The sequence below is a fragment of the Mustelus asterias genome, chromosome 26, assembly GCF_964213995.1.
Source record: "Mustelus asterias chromosome 26, sMusAst1.hap1.1, whole genome shotgun sequence".
Lineage (NCBI taxonomy): Eukaryota > Metazoa > Chordata > Chondrichthyes > Carcharhiniformes > Triakidae > Mustelus > Mustelus asterias.
Window position 1 is genome coordinate 6716073 of NC_135826.1, and position 22050 is coordinate 6738122.

At 44.1% G+C, this 22050-nt stretch overlaps 1 protein-coding gene across 1 annotated transcript in view; it reads left to right on the plus strand.

The window, feature by feature from the left end:
* Nucleotides 1-21543, plus strand: part of LOC144479722 (protein-lysine 6-oxidase-like) — a 42105-nt gene extending 20562 nt beyond the window's left edge. Inside the window, exons 3-7 of the mRNA XM_078198752.1 lie at nucleotides 1659-1796; nucleotides 5782-5938; nucleotides 15191-15286; nucleotides 18519-18634; nucleotides 20109-21543. Coding sequence (XP_078054878.1) covers nucleotides 1659-1796; nucleotides 5782-5938; nucleotides 15191-15286; nucleotides 18519-18634; nucleotides 20109-20115 — 514 coding nt within the window. The 3' untranslated portion in view covers nucleotides 20116-21543. The remainder of the gene's footprint in view (nucleotides 1-1658; nucleotides 1797-5781; nucleotides 5939-15190; nucleotides 15287-18518; nucleotides 18635-20108) is intronic.
* Nucleotides 21544-22050: the final 507 nt, after the last annotated feature.

Consider the following 22050-nt stretch of genomic DNA (forward strand, 5'->3'; position numbering starts at 1 on the left):
AGCCCTGTTCACTGCTAGCAGGAATCCCAATTGCCGTTGAATAGGTCATTGGGGCTAAAATGGGATTGCCGTTTGGCACCAAAGCGTTTCCGATTCGCCCGTCCCGTCCCACCAACCCCTTTCAACCAGAGGAGGCGGGAACCTGATGATCACGCAAAAATGTTAATTTAAATATCATCAGAGTCAATGCCCTCCCACCGTTCACCCGCCTCCCCAGCGGGATCTGCACCAGATGGGCTCTGGTCTTGGTCATAATCAGTTTGGACGTGGCGCATTGAACCCTGAGGTGGAGTGGGGCTAGGGTTTGTGGGGGAAGTCAAGGAGATAAATGCAATGCCCATGTGTCCTTCTAACATGGCAAGGCTGCAGAGGAGGGTCCTGGGGGGTTGGGTGGGCTCAGGCAGGAGTTGATCTCGGCATTCTCCCTTGGGAATGGGGGTCTGCTGGCTAGACGTCCCCTTGCAGCCCTGGGAAACCTGACCATCATTCTTGGCATAGTAATTTCAGGCATTTCTGTAATCAAAGTCTTCATTCTGGTCTGTAGATTGAAAAATTTGAAGTGGCCTGGTCACTTTAATCTCCATGCCCCCAGACACCTGGCAAGCTTCCAAATCACAGCAGCTCTCTATTCTGCAGAAGGTAGTCCCCTTTTGTCAGGTGTGCAGGTGTGGGAAGTCCCCTTTCAAGTCCTCTGACTGAAAGGAGAGGTCCTTTCACTGGGGGGAGGGTTTCCTTCTCCACCGTTTGCTCACTCAGCCCCATCTTTTATTAACATTGCATTTATTACTAGTCTCAGAGCCTTCCTAGAAAGTACAAATGTTTGGAAATTCTTTGAAGTCCTTTACTTTTCTTTGAAGTCCTTCGCTTTCCTGTCACCTGTCGTGGGGATTGGAGTTTAAAAAGGGCATCCCGAACTCTGGACAGCCAGGCTGGCAGGACTGTTTCATGTTCTGCATAAATCATGAATCCCACCTCACAGCCACTTCAGCGCCAGCGGGAAACACCTGGGTTTTCTGGCTGGTGTGAGCACTTAGATTCAAAACGGGTGAATCGCAGCCATGGTTTCTCAGTCAATAGTCTGTATGGATTTACCCATGCAGAACAAACAAAGCTTTCAAACAACTTTACATAAGTTGAGTAATGTTTAGATTCCCATCCCACTGTCAATCTTCATTGGTTGGTTCAGCAATCCAATTTTCAACTTCACCCCGATGGGTCCAGTGGGATGAAAATCTGGCAGGTCCACAATGTGTGAGAGATCCACTTTGCCAAGTCACTCTGGGATTTGAATTTGAAAATTGTCCCCAGTATGTCCTGCAATTTCTGAAAAGTCTGAATATCAAGTTGAATTTTCCAGTTTCTCATTTACTCTGCTTTCCCATGTGGAGAAGGGTCAGGTTTTCAATTTGTTCTTGTTAGGAAAGGTGAAAAATCAAACCACAAACCCCTCCTGCCCTGTTTTGTCTGTCTACATCTGGATGCCTTTGATGCACTGTACATTCTTGGTTCTTGTACAACTGTTGTCATTTCAGCTAAGTATAATTACATTGGAAATGTGGTGCTTTTCAAATACTTGGCTCAAAATGATCCAACTCATATAACAGTTATTTTTTGGGAAATAATTCTGTGCTTAAAGCATGTCTGTCTTTTTGCTTTAGGTCTGCCTATGGTCCCAGAATAAGTGACCTCAGCATTCGGGTGCTTCTACGGTTTCCTCAAAGAGTCAAAAATCAAGGGACAGCTGACTTCCTCCCAAATAGGCCACGCCACACCTGGGAATGGCACAGTTGTCACCAGTAAGTACAACAAATGTGAGTTTGCTTCCATGAAGGAAATTAATCAGCAGTGCAATCGAAACATGTCTATCCCATTCTTAGTTTATGATTGAGTTTGTGGGTAAATTAAGTCCTCTCGACCAGTGGATTAACTTATCAAGCGCCATTGCCAAGCAGGATTGTGCTTACAGGATTCAGTCAAAATAAGATGCAACATATTGCACTGTGGAAAGCTGATCTTCATCCATCAATTTCATATTTCCTGTTCTGAAACATGTTGCTCTGAGTAATTGGAAAGTGCCACTTTACAACAGAAAGTTCAACAGTTCAACAATACCCGATCACTTCTACTTAACGCTGGATAGCCTTGCGTCATTAAAACATTTCTTTGATTTACTTTGGTTGACAAGAGAGGACAGAGAACAGGCTAAATCCCAGCTTTGTCAACATCCCAGAGTCAGACAAACTTTAAGCCCAGAGCAATATGAAATAGAGTAACTGTTGAGAAGTGTGGTTAATGGCCCAGGCTGTAAACATAAATACCACTATTTAAGACAGGAATCTCACCCTCTTAAACTGTATGTCCACACACATTTTTCAGGAAGGCCTCAAGATTATGAAACATGACAAATATTTAATTGATTTTTAAATTCCCCACGATTCATCTTGCAATTCTTCTTCAACTGGGCAGTTGAACCTTGGATTCATTATATGACTGTGTCTAATGATGCCCTTATAGAGCAAGGATTGGGATCAAGCTCGGTGAGTGCATGGATGTCAGTGTATTGTAAAATGTTAGCAATGCTTCCTAACCTGGGCTTCTTGATGTGTTTGAATAAATCTCACTTTAATCTGATGTTGTTTGCTGGGGTTTACCTCATAGAATCATGGAATCCCTACAGTACAGTAGGAGGCCATTTGGCCCATAGAGCCTGCACCTACAACAATCCCACGTATTTACCCTGCTAATCCCTCTGACACTAAGGGGCAATTTAGCATGGCCAATCAACCTAACCCGCACATCTTTGGACTGTGGGAGGAAACCGGAGCACTCAAAGGAAACCCACACAGACACCGGGAGAATGTGCAAATGCCACATAGACAGCCACCCGAGGCCAGAATTGAACCTGGGTCTCTGGTGCTGTGAGACGGCAGGGCTAACCACTGTGCCGCCCCCCCCTGTACTTGGGGTTTTCACTTCACAGCTTTATCCATATTCATGTGAAAATTCCAAACTCGTGGTGGTCGTGTTCATGGCCTGTTGTCAATGCAACAACAAGTGCATCCTTTAGCAATTACATTGTTAAACCAATTACATTACTAAAGACAGGTGATGACTATTAGCTCAACTATAAGTGGACAGAGCTGGAATAGTTGGGTGTGGGGGAAACAGATGGTTAGGTTAGTCTTAGAATAAACACGATTAAGGTAAAAGATGAGCTTCTTTTGCATTCCTTCACCATATACAATTATTGGAGTTAACATTGTTGTATTTCTCTTCTCCTAATCTCAATATGGTACACAGGATAGGCTGGGTTAAGTGATCTTCTCATAGTAGTGATACTACATATTGTCCAACAAAGGATGCATTATGTTCACTTGGGTCAGTCTCTGTCGGTTCTTCCTCTGTTTGTGATGAATCATTGTACAACTGCAAGAGATTATAGCTACATAGTTCAGCCAGGGTCAAACAAAGCTCATTCACAGAGATCAAATACTCCACAATTTCAAAGTTGTCCTATCCATTGTGAGTTTAACCAGGAGTTTTGGCATTCTCATATTAAAACACTTAGGAAGAAAAATGATACTTGCTACATGACAAATATTTGAGCATTGAGTTCTGAGAATGAGCAGCAGTGTTTGTGTGAGCAGCATTGCCAAGGTAGTGCTGGAGAGTTGACAAGCCTTTTTTCTCAGAGAACTGAAAAATGCAATGTTTTGGGCAGATTTCAGTTTTGAGCTTTTCTCAGCATACATGTACATGTTTGTGCTCTTAAAAAGTCAATGACTGCAGTACTGGTCCACGAGTATCACTAGTATACATATTTGTTAAATGGTAAGAAGTGTCTTTAATACAAAGGGGGTGATCTTACCAGCTTGCTACCCCAGTCGATCAGCGTAGCAAGCTGGTAAGGTCATGAAAGGGGTGAAAAACCGGGTTCACGCCTGGTTTCCTGTCTCTTGTGACATTACCAGCCTGGATCTGTTGCTGTAATCAGCTTTGTGCCAGGCAGGCCACAGGCTGATTATAATATTCATCATCTAATTTTAATATTAATAGTGAGCCCAGGGCGCAATCGTGTAGGTGGAGGTCCTCCCTGATGAGGATTACGTGTAGTCCTCCAGCAATGGGGACCAGATGTGATGGCCTCGCTGGTGGGACCAGAGGCCATTGAGGCTCCCTGGATGGTCAGGGGCAGTGCCCCTTGGGCAGTGCCAGCCTGCCACTGCCAACCTGGGACTAGGGGACTGCCCACTGGGCACCTTGGCACTGCTCACTGGGCATCTTGGCACTGTCCACCAGGGATGCTGGCACTGCCAGCCTGGCACCCTGGCAGTGCCCACCCAGCACCACAGAACATTGGGCAGTGCCAAGTGCTAAGCGAAGAGGATGGGGTTTAAGGGAGGGGTGGCGCTTGAAGGGGAGACAGCACATGGGGGCTACGCATTCTGCAATCGGGGATTGCTGGGGCAATAATTGACCAATGGGGTGGGGTGAATGGGGGAGCGATTGGCCGGATGGGTGGATGGGAGGTTGATAGAAGTAGTGATCAGCTGGGGTGTGGATTCAGGGGTGGCGCTTGGCTGGGGGGGGTGGGGATTGGGGGTGGCAATCAGGGGAGTGGGAGAATTGGGGACGGAGGCTGGGGGCGGGGCGGGGGAAATCGGGGGCGGTAATCAGGCTGGGGGATGAACGGGGGAGGCGATCGGCCGGGAGGGGGGGGGCGCAAAAAATGGGTCTGAAACTCTCCCATTCTCATGCTCATTCAGCACTTAAAATTTTTTTTTGGTAAGATCACCCCCAAAGTAATTTCCCTATCTTCATGGAAAAAAAAAAGTGTGCTTGTTCAAATATCTCCTATGTTTTAGAAATCTAATTCATTTCCACCATTTTGCATTTCATTTCTTCCAGCGCTGCTGCAGTGATGACACTGATAGGGAAAGGTCACTGATACTGATAGAGAATGGTCAATTGTGTCCTGAAGCAGCTCCATTTATTTGATCAGAATTGCACATTCAGATTGCTCTACATCTTATTCAAAGCTGTTTATCCCTGGGCGCTGGGAAATTTTTAAACTCCCCTTTAAATTCACAAGAGACCTTTGGTTGTGTTCTAAGAGCCATGACCTTTGCGCACCTTCAATAATCACAGCACAAATTAAACATACTCTCATTTCATTGACCCATTATTAACATCAAATATTCTGCAGTCATATAGAATTTCCGCTATCCAAGTTGGCCATCCTGTAGTTTATTTGTGAGAGATTGCTAATTTGTCACCAATTTGTGCTGGATGAAGTATATTTTATGGCCTTGTGACACCAGAAGTTGTATTGAAACTGGTTGAAGTGTTTCCTTTCTGTATTTACTTTCCTCTCCATATTGGGGTATGATTCCATGGTGAATGGAAGCTCCAGTATTGTACCCATATGATCATTGAATGTGAATGTTTGGAGTTGGATATGAAGCCATAATGGTCATCACAGCAAAGTCCAATTCAGCCCAGATGTGAAGTTCATGTACTCACAATTTCTGTCTTTAGTCATTGGCAAGGTTCAGGAATAGGAACTGTGCTTATTCTGTATTCTCTCCCTATCTAAGGGGCATTGAGGCCAATTATGGTGTCCTAACCTCTGTCCAAGCTCTCAGCCAACTTGGCACAGACACATTTTTAAAATTCCTGATCTGTTTAGCACAAGTTCACATTGGTACCCATCCAGAAAGCTAACATGGAGCATCCATTTCCAGATACTAACATGTTGTCTATGAATTTCTTTTACTTCAGGCACTATCACAGTATGGATCAGTTTAGCCATTACGATCTGTTGCAAGCCTCCACACACAGGAAAGTAGCTGAAGGACACAAAGCTAGCTTTTGTCTAGAAGACACTACGTGCGACCCTGGTATCCAAAGAAGATACGCCTGCACCGCACATACTCAGGTATGATGATGCAATGCCATCAATATATGGTGGTGTAGGTTTACACCTGCTCCAATGTATTGTTGTCAGATGGGTTAAAAACAACCATCTGATGTGTTGAGCCTCATGTCATAACAGAAAGAAATAATATTGTACCTGAGAAGACTCTCATACGCAACAGCATGTTCCCCGGTCTTCTCCCCATTCTCAAAGAACCACAGCTCCATCCAAACGTCCCTTTTTTTTGAGGAATAATTCAACTTGGATTTTAGGTCTTGGATTTTCAAAATCCGCTACAGACAAGTCAACTATCCAATACATGGTCAGTATTTTCAGATCTTTGTCTGCATGATGAATAGTAGTGTCAATGCAGGTTTTTTCTATTGGTACTCTGGGCTCTTCCTTTCTGTACTTCTCCAGGCTCTGACTTCCTGCTGTTGTTGCAGATGTTGACTATCACTGAGAGAATTCAGGAATTCCCAAATCTCAACAGCAGCTTTTAATCTGCTGAAGCAGAAGCAGCAGGAGGTAGGAGTTGGGAGCAGCATTAAGGATTAGAGGGGAGAGAGGAGTGAGGGGATTGGATGTGGAATAGAGCTTGTGGTGAGCTGGGGGAGTGGATGGATAAGTAGAGGGACAACATAAACCGAGGGAGAAGAGTGTCTCCATGATATTGACAATTATACAAGCAACAATTTACCAGGTTCAATAACCAAAAGAACCAATACATATCCACAATGGCATTTGACTCCTCGACAAAAGTAAGATCATTGACAGAAACAAAGAGGGGAGATAAGGAAACTTCTTGTTACACTATTTTGTTATGATCTGGGGTACACAGCCTGAAAAAAGAGGTGGATTTATTCTGTGTGTGTGACACATTGGGTACACCTGCATATTTACAACTACTCTTGCAACTCCTACTCTTGCAACTCGGCCAACGTTGTCTACCTGATATGCTGCAAGAAAGGATGTCCCGAGGCATGGTACATTGGGGAAACCATGCAGACGCTACGACAACGGATGAATGAACACCGCTCGACAATCACCAGGCAAGACTGTTCTCTTCCTGTGGGGGAGCACTTCAGCAGTCACGGGCATTCAGCCTTGGATCTTCAGGTAAGCGTTCTCCAAGGCGGCCTTCACGACACACGACAGCGCAGTGTCACTGAGCGGAAACTGATAGCCAAGTTCCGCACACATGAGGACGGTCTAAACCGGGATGTTGGATTTATGTCACATTATCAGTAACCCCCACAGCTTGACTCCTGGACTTGCACAATTTCACAAGCTGTACTGTCTGGAGACAATACACATCTCTTTAACCTGTGTTGAATGCTCCCTCCACCCACATTGTCTGTGCATTTAAGACCTGGCTGGCTGTAGAGATTTGCATTCTAATCAGTATTCTGTAATTTAATTTCTGTGTCTGTGCCCTGTTTGAGAACAGAGACCACTCCATCTGACGAAGGAGCATTGCTCCGAAAGCTTATGGTATTTGCTACCAAATAAACCTGTTGGACTTTAACCTGGTGTTGTGAGACTTCTTACTGTATTTACAACAAGCCATGTTTAGCTTATTTCTTGGTATAAATACATGTAATAGGACTATGCACAAAGTTGTGTTGCACTGTCAGTATTTTCTTTTGAGGGGGTGGGAGGATGCAGGGTGGGGGTGGGGGAGGTTACTGGTCGGCCTTTGCTGGGTTGACATGCATAGGTCACAGGCAAACTCCACACAGACAGTTACCCAAGGCTGGAATTGAACCCGAGTCCCTGATGCTGTGAGGAAGTAGTGCTAGCCATTGTGCTACCATGCTGCCCAGCTCAGAAAGGCACACACAAATGTTCAAATCTACTGAAAAAGGGCAAGGAAAAGCAAACACTAAACTAACCGCAAGTAAAATACTGGGTGAGTTCACAAGGCTGCTGTAAACTTCCCATTCTCAGCTCCTATAGAAAAGAAGGGCAATAAGTGACAGAATTTCCAGTTTTTCCACTTGCAATGACAAAACTAAGAGCTGGCAACAGATTTAATTAACAACCGAAACTGATCGGAGTAGCCACATTTCTAACACTGCTGGGGAGGAACTGCTACAAACTGTATAACACTCTAAATCTAATTAACAAACAAAGAAAACAGAGAGCAGAGATTTTGAAAGCCTTAAATGAATACTTTGAACCTGGAGTGAATGTTACTTATGAACGCTAGTTATTCACCACCAGAGTTCAAGGTGAAAAGGAAACCAACACAGCTTGAAGAATCATATGAATTCAGATAGCTAAAAGATGATCTGATTAAAGATAGACTAGGCTCACGTATACGAGACCTCATTGTGAGAACAAGTCTACTGAAAGGGGAGAAATGTACGCTCAAGAAAGTGATAGACATGTGTAAAAAATGCAGAAGTTGTAAAATGTCAGCTGAAGCATATGTATGGCAGAGCAGACCAGGAAATCCATTATGCTGAGGGATAGTCTGGCTGAAAGAACAAAGTATTTGCAGACAAAGGGTAGGATGCAAATATTACAGAAACATCTTACAAAGGAAAAGAAGAATTGTCCACCATGGGAAAAGCAATGTTTTAATTGCAAGAAGCAGAATAATTTTGCACACAAGTGTTTGGCTATGAAGAAGGAAATCAAGCCTATACTGATGGCTGCTGGAGAGATATCAGCAGAAGAGTCTGATGAAGAACTATAAATGAGACATCAGGTTGGTACAACCAAGTCTATAGGTGATAAATGGTTTGTGACTGTCACACTGATGAGGGAATCAAGTGAACAAGAAACATCAGATAGACACTGGTGCTTCATGCAACATAATGACCTTCACAGACCTGTGCAAAGTAGCTCAAAATGGTGATCCAAAAATGATCTCAAAAGTAACATTGAGGCTATATGATGGCACAATACTCCTATCAAGAGGATACTTTAGTCTAGATCGTAATGCAATAGCAAGAAGGAAGATCTAGAATTCTAAATCATAGATGGGCATCGTGTCCAGTCATCTCAGCTGAAGCAAGTCTAAAGCTTGGACTGGTAATCTGGAATGTGCTAACAGCAATTCACAATTTGTCACAACGCACAAAACCATTGACAGCAGAACAGATCCTAGAGGAGTACAAGAATGTATTTACATGGTTGGGATGTCTACCCCCCATGAAAATATAATCTTGAAGTAGAAGAGAATGTAAGACCAAGTCAGCATCTGCTGAGAAGAGTTCCAGGTGTCCTCAAGTCAAGCTGAAGAGACAAAATCGAAGAACTGGAAAAGAAGGGAGTATCAAAAAAATAACAACTCCCACAGACTGGATTACCAGCATAGTAGCAGTGAAAGAACCTGGAAAAGTGCGAGTATGCTTAGACCCAAAAGATCTAAATAAAGTGCTGAAAAGCTCTCACTATTTCATGCCAATGCTCACATGTATTTGCCACAACTCGCCAAGGCAAAGACCTTTCCCCAAGGTGCGAAGGATGATTACTGGCAAGCTGAATGAAAACTGCAGCTTTCTAATTACATTCTAGACACCGCTTGGGAGAGGCAGATGGTTGCCCATGCTGTTTGGCATTTTCATGGCTCTAGAAAAGTATCAACACAGCCAACATTAGATGGTCAGTGATCTTCCCGGAGTGGAAGTCATCGTGGATGGTGTTCTATTCTATGGATGTGGAGACACAATGGAAGAAGCCATAGCAGACCAGGATCAGAATTTAGTATGGCTGCTGGAGAGAACTGACCAGATGAATCTGAAGCTGAATGAGAAAAATTGCAACTGAAGATACCTGAAGTTAAGAACACAGGTCATGTAATGATGACAAAAGGTCTTCACCCTGATCCTGACAAGGTGAGAACTGCAGCAGCAATGCAGCAATCAATAGATGCGAAAGCAGTGCAGTGATTTGTTGGATTTGTGAACTATTTAGCAAAATGTTTGTCCAATTTGTCATCAGAGTGTGAACAATTATGCAAACTCACTGCCAAGGATGTGCAGTGCTACTGAGGCACAGAAAAAGAAGCAGCGTTCACTAAAGTCAAACTAGTGACGACAACACCAGTGCTGAAATATTATATCATTGGTGAAGTCACCTTACATCTTACAGACACCAGTGGGACAGGTCTTGGAGCTGGGACAACCAGATACATTTGTATCCAGGGACTAACACAAATGGGATGGTGCTATGCAGATTGGGAAAGAGTGCTTGGTTGTTGTTTTTGCTCATGAGCATTTTTATTAGTACTTGCTTGTGAGAGACTAAGTAACAGTGCAGTTCGACGATAAGTCACTTCAAAGCATTTTTCTCAAACCGTTATTATCTGCTCCAAAGCTTCTGCAAAAAATGTTACTTAATTTGCATAAACATCATCTGGATGTGACATGCAAGCAGGAGAAACAGGTGTATGTCATAGTCATAGTCATGCTGTCAAGCAATGCTCCCCATGAAGGAAGTTGAGGATAGAACAATGGAATGCGAAATCTTCCAGATTCAATGTGAAACAGCAGTGAGACATGATCTGGAAGCTATCATAGAATCATAGAAACCCCACAGTGCAGAAAGAGGCCATTTGGCCCATCTAGTCTGCACCGACTGCAATTCCACCCAAACCCTAACCCCATATCCCTACATATTTTACCCACTTATCCCTCTAACCTACGCATCTCAGGACACTAAGGGGCAATTTTAGCACGGACAATCAACCTAACCCGCACATCGTTGGACCGTGGGAAGAAACCGGAGCACCCGGAGGAAACCCACGCAGACACGAGGAGAATGTGCAAACTCCGCGCAGACAGTGACCCAAGCCGGGAATCGAACCCAGGTCCCTGGTGCTGTGAAGCAGCAGCGCTAACCACTGTGCTAGCGTTCCGCCCTATCAACCTAGCAGAGACATTGAATCTGACAGACACGTGCCTTGCTCAAATCAAGTAATGCAACTCCAGGCGCTACAGGAAGTAGTGATGAAAGGATGGCCTGAGAGCATCAAGGACACAATTGTGGTCACAAGAGCATACTGAACATACCAAGGTGAATTGATAGTCCAAGAATGCATCTTGTACAAACAAATTAGTCATCGTGTCTAAGATGAGAGGAGAGATGCTGAAGCTACGTCCATGTGAGACATCAAGGAATTGAATCCAGTCTGAGACAGGTAAGAGAAGTGTTCTACAGGCAAACGTGAACAATTAAATTAAAGACCACTTTGGCCAATACAGTGCTTGTAATGAGTACCAAGCTAAACAAGATGGAGAACCATTGGTGATGCATGACATCACAGACAAAACCATGGATGAAACTGGGAGTAGACCTCTTCACTCTAGCAGGAACTGGTTATCTTGTCATTGTTGACTACTATTCAGACTGCTGGGAGTTAGACAAGCTGACTTCAATGACGATAGAAGAGACAATAGAGTGCCTGGAAGTGCACCACAGTCATTACTGAATTCCAGACATTGTGACAGTGACAATAGCCCTCAGTTCAAAAGTGAAAAATTCAGCCATTACACAAAGGACTGGAAAATTCAGCACCACACATCATCTCCAGTTGAATGGAAATGCCAAGGCAGCAGTGAAACTTGCCAAAGGAATCATTTAAGCAATTGAGCAGATTTAGCACTGATGTACACCAGGCAATCCGCACATGGAGAAACACACCAACTAAAGGCATGGAAATTAGTCCAGTCCAAAGACTAATGGCACATTAGTGCAACCCACCAACGGCTCTGGCGTAATTTCTAACCAAATCTTGAGCATGTTTTTATGGCCATGAGAATTATGCTGTGGTAGCAGTAGCCTCACTCTTATTCATCCACCCTGACTCAACTTAATTGCTGCAGTCAGTGGGGAACTCCATATAAATGGCTACCCAGCAGTTGTTCCAGGGGATGGCTGCGAGGAAGCCTGCAACTCATTTCTTGAAGGGAGACCTGACCAGACTTCTTGATGGAGTGAAACAGAAGCAAGATGCACTCTACCTCCAATCCAGAAGGTGTCCTTCCAGCAAGGTCCACCCTTGCCTGGGATGCAGTGGCAGCCCTTATGAGTGTCAAGTCACTACAAAAGAGGATGGGGCAGATGAAGAACCATCTTCTTCGCTCAACCAGGGTAAGTGAGTCTCATACAATCTTTGTCTGGACCCCCTTGCATACTTCTCGCAGCTCCAACTTCATCTCTCACCCAACATTTCAGGGTTTGCCAACACCTATAGGGAGGCCCTCCTCTCCCAATCACCATCTTCCCCCCTACTTGCTGCCATGCTCCTCACACTCAAGTTCCACGCCTGCCACACTTCATCACTATCTTAAATGTCAATACAGCCAGCTACACTCTCACAACCTGTCATTGCAGGACTAAATCAACCACAATAAGCATGAGTGGGCACAGCCAGCCGGAGTAATACCGGAGCTCAGAACCCTCACATTCAGGGAGTGATTACTTGAGCTGGCTGGGGAGGAGGAACAGTGCGCCTGTGCTGATGGTGAAGTGGAGGCAGCAGACAAAAGTGAGAATCCTCAAGACATGCAGCCATTCTCCCAAGTCTCAAGTGAATAATCACTGTCCCCTCATTTATCCTCTGTGATGCATTAATGCCATCTCCCTTCATTTGCAGAGCAAACAGCAAGCAGCCCTGATCAACCTTGCGCCCCCCTGGACCCAACGGACACGAGCAGCTCTGAGGGAGACTTTTCCGACCACACCATGGACGAGGCATCACAGCTGTCACCCATACCTTGCACCACCACAGAAACTCACACCTCAGTAGGTTATTTAAGTAGGCAGGCTTATGGGTCACTCGCTGGTGAGCACATCACACCTGAAGATCCACAGCTGGCGGAGTCAGGGATGTCCCAGGGATCCGGCACTCGGAGGAATGCCGGAGGCCAGCACTCTGCTGAGACCCTTGGCAATGACGCACTGGTCATTCCAGAGTTGATGGACCTGCAAAGGCAGAGTCGTGAATATCAGGAAGGGATGAAGGCATCCCTCCTCAGACTGCAAGGCCAACTGGAGGAGTCCCATTGCCTTTTGTCCAAGGAGCGGGTGCCGTCACTACAGTGGAACAAGACCAATACTGCAAGGTGGTGTCCACAGTGGAGATGTGCGGGATGTGCATTCCATGGCAAGCAATATCCGTTCCATGGTTCAGCTCATGATTTCTATGTCTGAGGGCATGAACTCCATGGTCAGGGCTTCAACTGCATGGTGCAGGCACGAACGAGAATCCATGCGTGTCAGCACCAGAGGATGGTGGGGATTCTGGATCTCACTCCAGCTACCCCCCCAATCCCTTGGAGGACCACAGGGCCATTTGGGCACCCGCAGGGATAAGGACCGTTTAGGTCACTTCATGGGGCCTTCCATCCAGGAGACCCTGGAGGTATCTCCCCATCGGAGTCCTCGCTTCCTATGAGCAGCAGACCTCTAGCCCTGTGCTGCCCGAAAGCAGGCCAGGGCCCTCAAGGTCCATGCCTCCAGGGAACGCCCGCCAAGGTCATTTCGGGCAACAGGGCGTGGAAGTCAGCAGGCCTCCTCAACCTCAGCTGTGGATTCTCGGAAAGCACCTGGACATAGTGTGAGGGTCAGGATTAGTAAGAAAGGATAGGCACTTAGCTGACACAGTAGGCACATGTAGAGAGGTCACCACTGCAAATTGTTAGAAATAATAAATCACTCTGTTCACTCACAGAGCCTCCACCCTGTCATTTTATGCTGTCAATCATAGAATCATAGAAACCCTACAGTACAGAAAGAGGCCATTCGGCCCATCGAGTCTGCACCGACCACAATCCCACCCAGGCCCTACCCCCATTACCCTACATATTTTACCCGCTAATCCCTCTAATTTACACATCCCAGGACACTAAGGGGCAATTTTAGCATGGCCAATCAACCTAACCCACACATCTTTGGACTGTGGGAGGAAACCGGAGCACCCGGAGGAAACCCACGCAGACACGAGGAGAATGTGCAAACTCCACACAGACAGTGACCCAAGCCGGGAATCGAACCCAGGTCCCTGGAGCTGTGAAGCAGCAGTGCTAACCACTGTGCTACCGTGCCGCCCGAAAAATGAAGAACAGATCACACTCAAGATTTGAGAACCCACACAGACACTCAGTGCTTCATTCCTGTGAAGTGTGAGAATGGCTAAGCTTTATCTATGGCTGGAATTTTACCATCCTGCCCGCCACGGGAATTGGAGCAGGTGGGGGGTGGACTATGGAAAGGTCTGTTGACCTCAGGTGGGATTTTACAGTTTCAGGATGAGTGAGGTTGTGTAAAATCTCACCCATGTCTCTCCCACACTGAGGAGAGAGTAAAAAATCCCAGCTGCAGGCAACCCTGTCCCTGGTTACCCCCCCCCCCCCCCCCCCCCCCCCCCAGCCAGCCTTCCTAAGACTCTATTCATGGAAGGAACAACCCCAAAACCCGTTCATTAGGATTAGAGCAGTTCAATTTTGCATCCCTTCACCTGAACGCAAGAGGCCAAGGGACGGTTAAAGTGCTGATTGCCTGTCCACCTCAGGTATAAAGTGAAAGTGAAAACCTGGAGCCAAATACTTAGACGGACCTGCAATGCTTTATGAACCTCATTGATGTGCCTAAAATCAGAAAACGTGATCTCACCAGCAAGATGCCTGTTTTTAAACAAAATCTCTGCATTTTGAGCCCACACCACCCTTCCCATGCATGGAGAGTCATGGTTCAAGATTCTGCCCTATTTATGCAGTGACAGATGAGAATAATGAGCAATTTGTAGTGCATGCAGAGGGTGTATAGCGGGTAACTTGGGTAACTCACAGTTACACATGATCTTGCATGCAAATTTGTTTGGTACAAAAAGGAGATTTTTGGGTTTTGAAATGCAATAGTCCTATCTATGCCCTATCTAGCTTGCAGTAGTCAGGTTACTTCTGCCATGAGGCATTCAGCTCTGCATGCTGCCATTTTACATCAGTTCAATAAAGACAGGCACTGATAAAGCACTGCAGCCATTGAACATGAAATATTGCCAATATGTCTGCAGACAGATGCAGACCTACACACTTCCAAAGCGGAGGTCACTGTTGCACAGTAATCAGGATCCCAGAGGAAAAGGAGTTGTTTTTCCCTTCTCTGCTTCCCTATTTCCTCTCAACACCCATTCAGCTACTCACCGTGGTCCAGGTTCAAACTTAGGACGTTCTGCTTTAAAAAATGTAAAGATTAACATTCTTAAGAATTGTAAGTTCATAATTGATTAAATTTCCACACGTTCCACTTTTCCAATAGGGATTAGGTCCTGGTTGTTATGACACGTACAATGCAGATATCGACTGCCAGTGGATTGATATAACAGATGTCGTGCCCGGCAACTATGTACTGAAGGTAATTCTTTCTATCACTGGAACTGCATCACAAAAATGGCCTACAAGCAAAAGCTTGTTTGCCTACTGAACCTCCAGCTTGAAATTTCTTTTTGTTTCTTTCACTTTCTCTCTCTTTGTCTCTTTATCTCTTAATTTATCTGTATTCTAAATGAAGCATCAAATGCCCACATGCATTGAGCTCAGAAATAAAAAAGGTTCAGCCACACTGCTAGGAGTGTACTAGAGACTCCCAAATAGTGGAAGGAGGGAATATGTAGGCACATTTGTAGGCATGCATGTTTATTAAAACATTACATCAGTTTAATCATTAAACTGCTAGCAGATCCAGGGAAACAAGTCTTCCTGGTTTGATCAGATTTCTCATTAACAGCTTATACACAGAAGCAAACACAAGTAAAGATGCTCAAGTTTGATCTCTTAGATCTGGTCTGAATCTATGACATTTAGTATGATGCTAATGAACTCAAGAAATAGAAGCAGGAGTAGATCACCTGGCTCTTCAAGCCTGTCCAGTATTCAATAGGGTCATGGTTGATCTATGCTGGCCTCAACTCCTTTTCTGTGCCATTCCCCCATAGACGTCTATTCCTCGATCTACCAAATATTTATCCACCTCCACTTTAAATACTTCTAATGATCCATCCTCCAGAGTTCCAGAGATTCACCACCTTCCGCAAGAAGAAATTTCTCTGCATCTGAGTTTTAAATGACTGACCCTTTATCTTGTAACTATGTCCTCTTGTTTGAGATTCTCTCATTAGTGAAAACATGTCACCATCTATCCTGTCAAGTCCCCTCAGGATCTTATATGTTTGAATAAGGTCACCTCTCACTCTTCTAAACTCCAAGGAACACAGACCCAGACTCTCTTGATAGGACAACCCTCTCATCCCAGGAATTAGCCTGGTGAATCTCCTTTTGACTGCCTCCAATGCCACACAACATGATGGAGGGGTGTCTTCTATAAGAAGACAGCACTTTAGCTGCAGAGGACTGTGTGGTGGTCACTCCAATATTATCATGAACAGATGCATCTAAGACTGGTAAATTGGTGAGAATGAGCTCAAGTAGATTTTTCCTCAGATTGGTCGATAGGGTGGTCCATCTGGTTTGATTCTTATTCACATTTTTTTGTAGTGATTTGGAACAGAACGGCTTGAGGGCAGTTAAGAGTCAACCAGATAGCTGTGGGTTTGGAGTCACATTTGTGTCAGACTGGGTGACGACACCAGATTTTCTACCCTGAAGGACATTAATGAACCAGATGGGTTTTATGACAATCTGGCACTTTGATCATCATTACTGAGAGAGCTTTTTATTCCATATGTATTAATTGAATTCAAATGTTTTTGGCTTGAGATTTTAGTAGCCCAGTTGCAGTTCTCAGACCTTGCAAGATGCAACATACAGGAAAAAGGGAAAAATAACCTGTTGAAAGTTGCAGTAGACTTTTGATTGGCATTCACAGGCTGCTGTAGACGGCTCGACATGGAGCCTGAGGGATTTCACATTGGCTATCCACATCTCTGCCTGCAAAAATGTGTGAAAGACATGAAAGAATGCCAGCTATTTTATTTTTAATTCATTTCCGTCTTCTCTAATCTGAGGAGTGGATTCTGACTTAGGTGCAGGTTCCAAAGGTGCTGGCTGGCTTCCAACCCATGCCCTAGTGATCATTCATCACATATGAGCCTATGGACAGAGAAGGTTGGCAGAATATCCAAAAGTGGGTGGAATTATGTACGAGGCTGATTCTGTCCTCGTGTGACTTCCAAGCACAATTCCAGCTGCAAATACTGGACAGTGATCAGGAGTGGGAATGTTGGCTGATGTTTATCCTTGTGTAAATATATACTTAATTCCCCCTCAATTACGGTACCCCAAATGATGATGACTGATATCAACAATGGATTGCCAGTCTTTAGCAAGCAATGAATAAGCTGATTTCCATTCAAACCTTGACCGAGAAATTAATTGGCACTGTGCTTGCTTTACGGAATGCAAAACAGGATCCTAATGCTCCAGTACGGTGGATACTCATGTGCTCATTCTTGGCTGGAAGTGTGCTGACCACCATATTGGTTAGATCTCCTCAGTAGCCATTTTGCGTTGCACCTGAAGCTGGCACATTGCACAAGGAAATCGTTGGACTAATTGTTTCAGGCCCCTTTGCCAAATTGATGTGTGAATGAGTGCAACATACACTGTGAAACCTGCAGTCCCTTTCTTAAGCTGTTGATCAGTCAAGTGTTCCTTAAAAGTGTCCACTGGAAGACATCACTGGAAAAGTAAGGTTCGTGTTCTTCACTGACCATGAAGTGCAATAGTTTTCTTTTAGGTCCTTAAACTAAGGGCAATTGCTGCCGATTGCCTACAGACCCTCCCAGACTCCCCTAATGTCTTTGGCTGATGTCTGAGCTGACCAATGGTGCTTCCCCCTTGGGATCAAAATGTTGCTACTTGGGTGCAGAAAATGGTGTCATCAGCAAACTGGTACTATTCTTATGAGCTGGCACACATGATTCTACTGTTGGCCCCATTGTGTACTGCACTGATATCAAATCATGATTCAGGCTCACTCCAATTTCAAGGCAGTGGACTCTTGAGGTAAGGGAAGAAGTGGCTCTACGCACTAAAAGGGTTTTTCTCATTCTATCCATTTCTCAAATGTGTTCTGCTCCAGTTGGCACCCATAGTGATCTCAGATTTTTTGGGGTGAACAAAATCACTGCAGAAAATACAATTCTTCATCTATTAAAATCTGACAAAATTTGCCATCAATTTTCCTTAGAACAAGTTGTGAATCTGCCATTTCAATTTTCTCAGCTCCTGACCACAGGAGGGTGGATTCAGGTCTTGCACCTGTTTTACAGCTCACCCAATTTTACTGTCCGTTGGATTGTCAGGGTATAAAATGTGTGACATGACTCAAATGTGCCCAGCAGATTGGGTTGCAATTACTCTTGAGTATCATCGCCAAGGCTGATTATGTTCTTCTCTGAAATGTTCACTTTACAGTACAAGTCACCAGATAAGTGATCAAGAGTTGAAACTCTGGCTGATTTTTACTTCCTAATGAAGAGAGTGTGAGACCAAGTATAGCTGCTTTACTGCCCTAACTGAGATAAGCTATGTTGGCACCTGGGATTTTCCAATATTACATTGAGATGTGCAGTCATCATTGGGGCTGAATCATTCAAACTTTATCTTTTACTCTATTTCTAATGTAGGTTACAGTGAATCCAGGTTTCCTAGTTCCAGAGTCAGTTGTGACAAACAATGTGGTCAGATGTGATATTCTCTATACAGGGAGCTACGTGTCAGCCAGGAACTGTAGAATTACGAGGTTTGTATTGGTTTGCTAATTTGTAGATGAAGCTCCATGGACATTGAAATCCAAATGGCTGCAATAGGACTTTCCTTTACAATATATTCAATGAGTCACGTAAATGGGGACCAGTATTATAATCATAGAAATTTCAGAAGGCAGCTATTTGGTCCTGTGTATCTGTGCCAGTGTCATTTCCCTCATTGGACTTATCTATTCTAATCCCATTTTCTAACCATTTTAAATATTATTTTCTTTTTCAACTCATTTTTAAATGCTGTAACTGACTTGTCTCCAGAGACTACTTGAGGTAACACATTCCATAATCCAATACTTGCTTATGTGAAGATAATCCCTCCATATTCCTAATATTGGATTTACTGACCAGTGAAAATTATCTTTCATTATTTAGCCTTTCTTCATTTTGAGCATTTGTTTGGCTTCCCCTCCACTGACCTGTGGGCCTCAGCAGCTCCAAGTGTCTACATCTTTCCACTCACAGTCTGACAGGTCCATCTTGTAACTAGTTTGGATTCACTACTTTCGCCCTCATCACTCAATCCTCTTCCTAATGAAATGTTCCAAGGCACTCATATTTTGATTATAAATTAAAAACTATTGCAGCATCCTTCCCTTTGATCCATCATGCTTGATGGCTTAATTTAGTGCTGTTTTCTTTCCTCTTTATATCAAGTTTATAAGAAACAATGCATTTTAGGAGATAGGTCTATCTCTGAATCCAGGGGTCTATTAAACTATGACCTACAGTTCTAATGCAACTATCTGTTTCATCTTCCTATGTGGTAGATCCTCCAGTAGTTCCCACAGTGGATTGATTGAAATTAGGAACTCATTTAATTTCAGGCCCAGATTCATCCCATCACTTTATGCTACAATAATCTTGACTGTGGCCTTTCAACAAGATATATTCCCTTTGGGGAAGGAAACAGGAGTCAGGACTGTTTCCAGTTCCCAAACTCACCCAGAGAGAAAACAGTCACTCCTTGGGATTTTCATAGAGGAGCCTCCTTAACTGGCATTGTGTGTGTTGTGTATGTTGAGAGAGAATCTCTTTACTGGGTGAATTTTGGCTACATTGCACTCAGGGAGGGAGGGAGCGCTTGTATACCTGCTGGAGCATTGCCCCCACACCTCACACCCTGCTACTGGAACACTGCCCCTGGCAGTTAAAGTGTTCTTCATCGGGTGGGAACTGCAGGCTGATTGGAAAAGGGCTCTTAAGGAACCTAACTGAGTGCCCTGCTAGTCTCAAACTTGCCTCGGCAAAAATGATTGTCATCAGGAATGGGGGCAGGAAACTGGCTGGTGGTGGCGTTTTCGGGTCTCGTGCCTCCATTCCCATCCTTTACAGGGTCCAACAATTTAACGTATGGGCCAGGTTTGTGACATTGACATAAAGACAATATTACGCTAGACTGGTTCTGGCATTAATTCCAAAGCATTTACATTTTAAAACATTTTCTCTCAACAGATATTAAGGATGGAATATCTGAGTGCCACATGGTGAATTGCTGGATTCTATCATTTGTCAGAAGTGTGTGTACTCTCAAGTTTTTTGCTTTAGTTTTGCGATTATATTTAATGGCTTTGTGGAGAAAGTCAGTGATTTTAATTCTGCTTTAGGCCTACGACACACTGTGTTCGATTTGGAATAATCGTTGCACATCTGCAGGGAATTTTGTGATAATTCTAACACAACTTAGATCTATATTTCTGTCCTTGACTTCCTCTCCCTCTCCTTCATTTCCTCCCCTTCTTTCCCAATCTAGTTCACCTGAAGCAAGTGGCTGTTAAAGTCAGAGCGAGGCCTGACTCAACATATGTTTTGCTGAATTATGGGAAATATAGTTTTGCTGGAGTTATCAGTTAAATACATCCTTTTGCAATTTTGTGATGTAGTTCCTGAAAAAGCTTGTAGGGTGCAGGAACGTCTAAACCTCTAAAGCATTAATAATCAAAAATGAAAGAAAAGATCTGAGAAAAATCTTAGGACACTGCATCATATATGGTTACAGCACAGAAGGCCATACAGCTAGTTTTGTCTATATCAGTTCTCTGGAAGAGCAATTCACTTCATCCCAATCCACTTTCCCTGCAGCCTTGGAAATCTTTTCTCTTCAGATAATTATCCAATTTTCTTTTGAAAGCCTTGATTGAATCTGCCTCTACCCTCAGGCAGCACATTACAGATCCTAACTACTAGCTGTGTTTTTTTACAAAAAGCTTTCCCTCAAGTCATTCTTGGGTTATTTTCCTCAATCTCTTAAACTGGTGTTCTCAATCCTGCCAATCGGAACAGTTTCTTCCTATCTTCTCAGTCCACATGATTTTGAACACTTCTATCAAATATCTTAATTCTCTCTTCTTCAAAGAGAATAGCTCCACCTTCTCAATTCTATCCATTAACTGAAGTTCTTCATTCCTGGAACCATTCTTGGGATTTTATTTTGGTTCTTCTCCAATGGCTTTACATTATTCCTAAAATGTGTTGCCCAGAACTGAACAAAATACTCCAGTTGAGGCCAAATCATCTAGTTGCTCTTCTTATTGGCGTCCTTGAGAGATTGTGGTAACACCACAGCCTGACCAAGAACACCTAATAGGCTAGTTTTAGTACTCCAAAACTGCATCATTGTGCTTCTCGGTGGCACTTGGAATCAGGAGCTCACTGTAAATGGAATAGCAAGTGCATCACCGCATCACACAAAGTAAGTGAACTTGACTCTCCCACTATGTTTCCCCATCAGTGAGTTTTTGATTTTAAGTGTGATCCCAGGCAGCTGTTGAATGGAGGCTGGGTCCTCTCCTGCAGGAAGGAGTTATGGAATTGTCAGTTATATTAAACCTGAGCTACATGCATGACCAGTTTAAGAAGTTAAGACTTTTTAAGAATGTGTTTGAGTGCGCACTATAGAACCATAGAAAATTACAGCTCAGAAACAGGCCTTTTGGCCCTTCTTGTCTGTGCCGAACCATTTTTTGCCTAGTCCCACTGACCTGCACTTGGGCCATATCCCTCCACACCCCTTTCATCCATGAACCCGTCCAAGTTTTTCTTAAATGTTAAAAGTGACCCCGCATTTACCACTTTATCCGGCAGCTCATTCCACACTCCCACCACTCTCTGCATGAAGAAGCCCCCCCTAATATTCCCTTTAAACTTTTCTCCTTTCACCCTTAGCCCATGCCCTCTGGTTTTTTTCTCCCCTATGCTGAACTATTTCTGAATATCCTCACCCCAAAACCCAATTAAAATGTATTTCTGTGAAGCATTCAATATTATATTTCGAGTTCTACATCTAGCTCTATGAATGAATCATTACATAATCCTTCTCCCACTCATGGGAAGGACAGCAAGTTCAGCAAAAAGGCAATTAGGTCTTCTTGAACAGATTGTGGTGAAACTTCTGCCT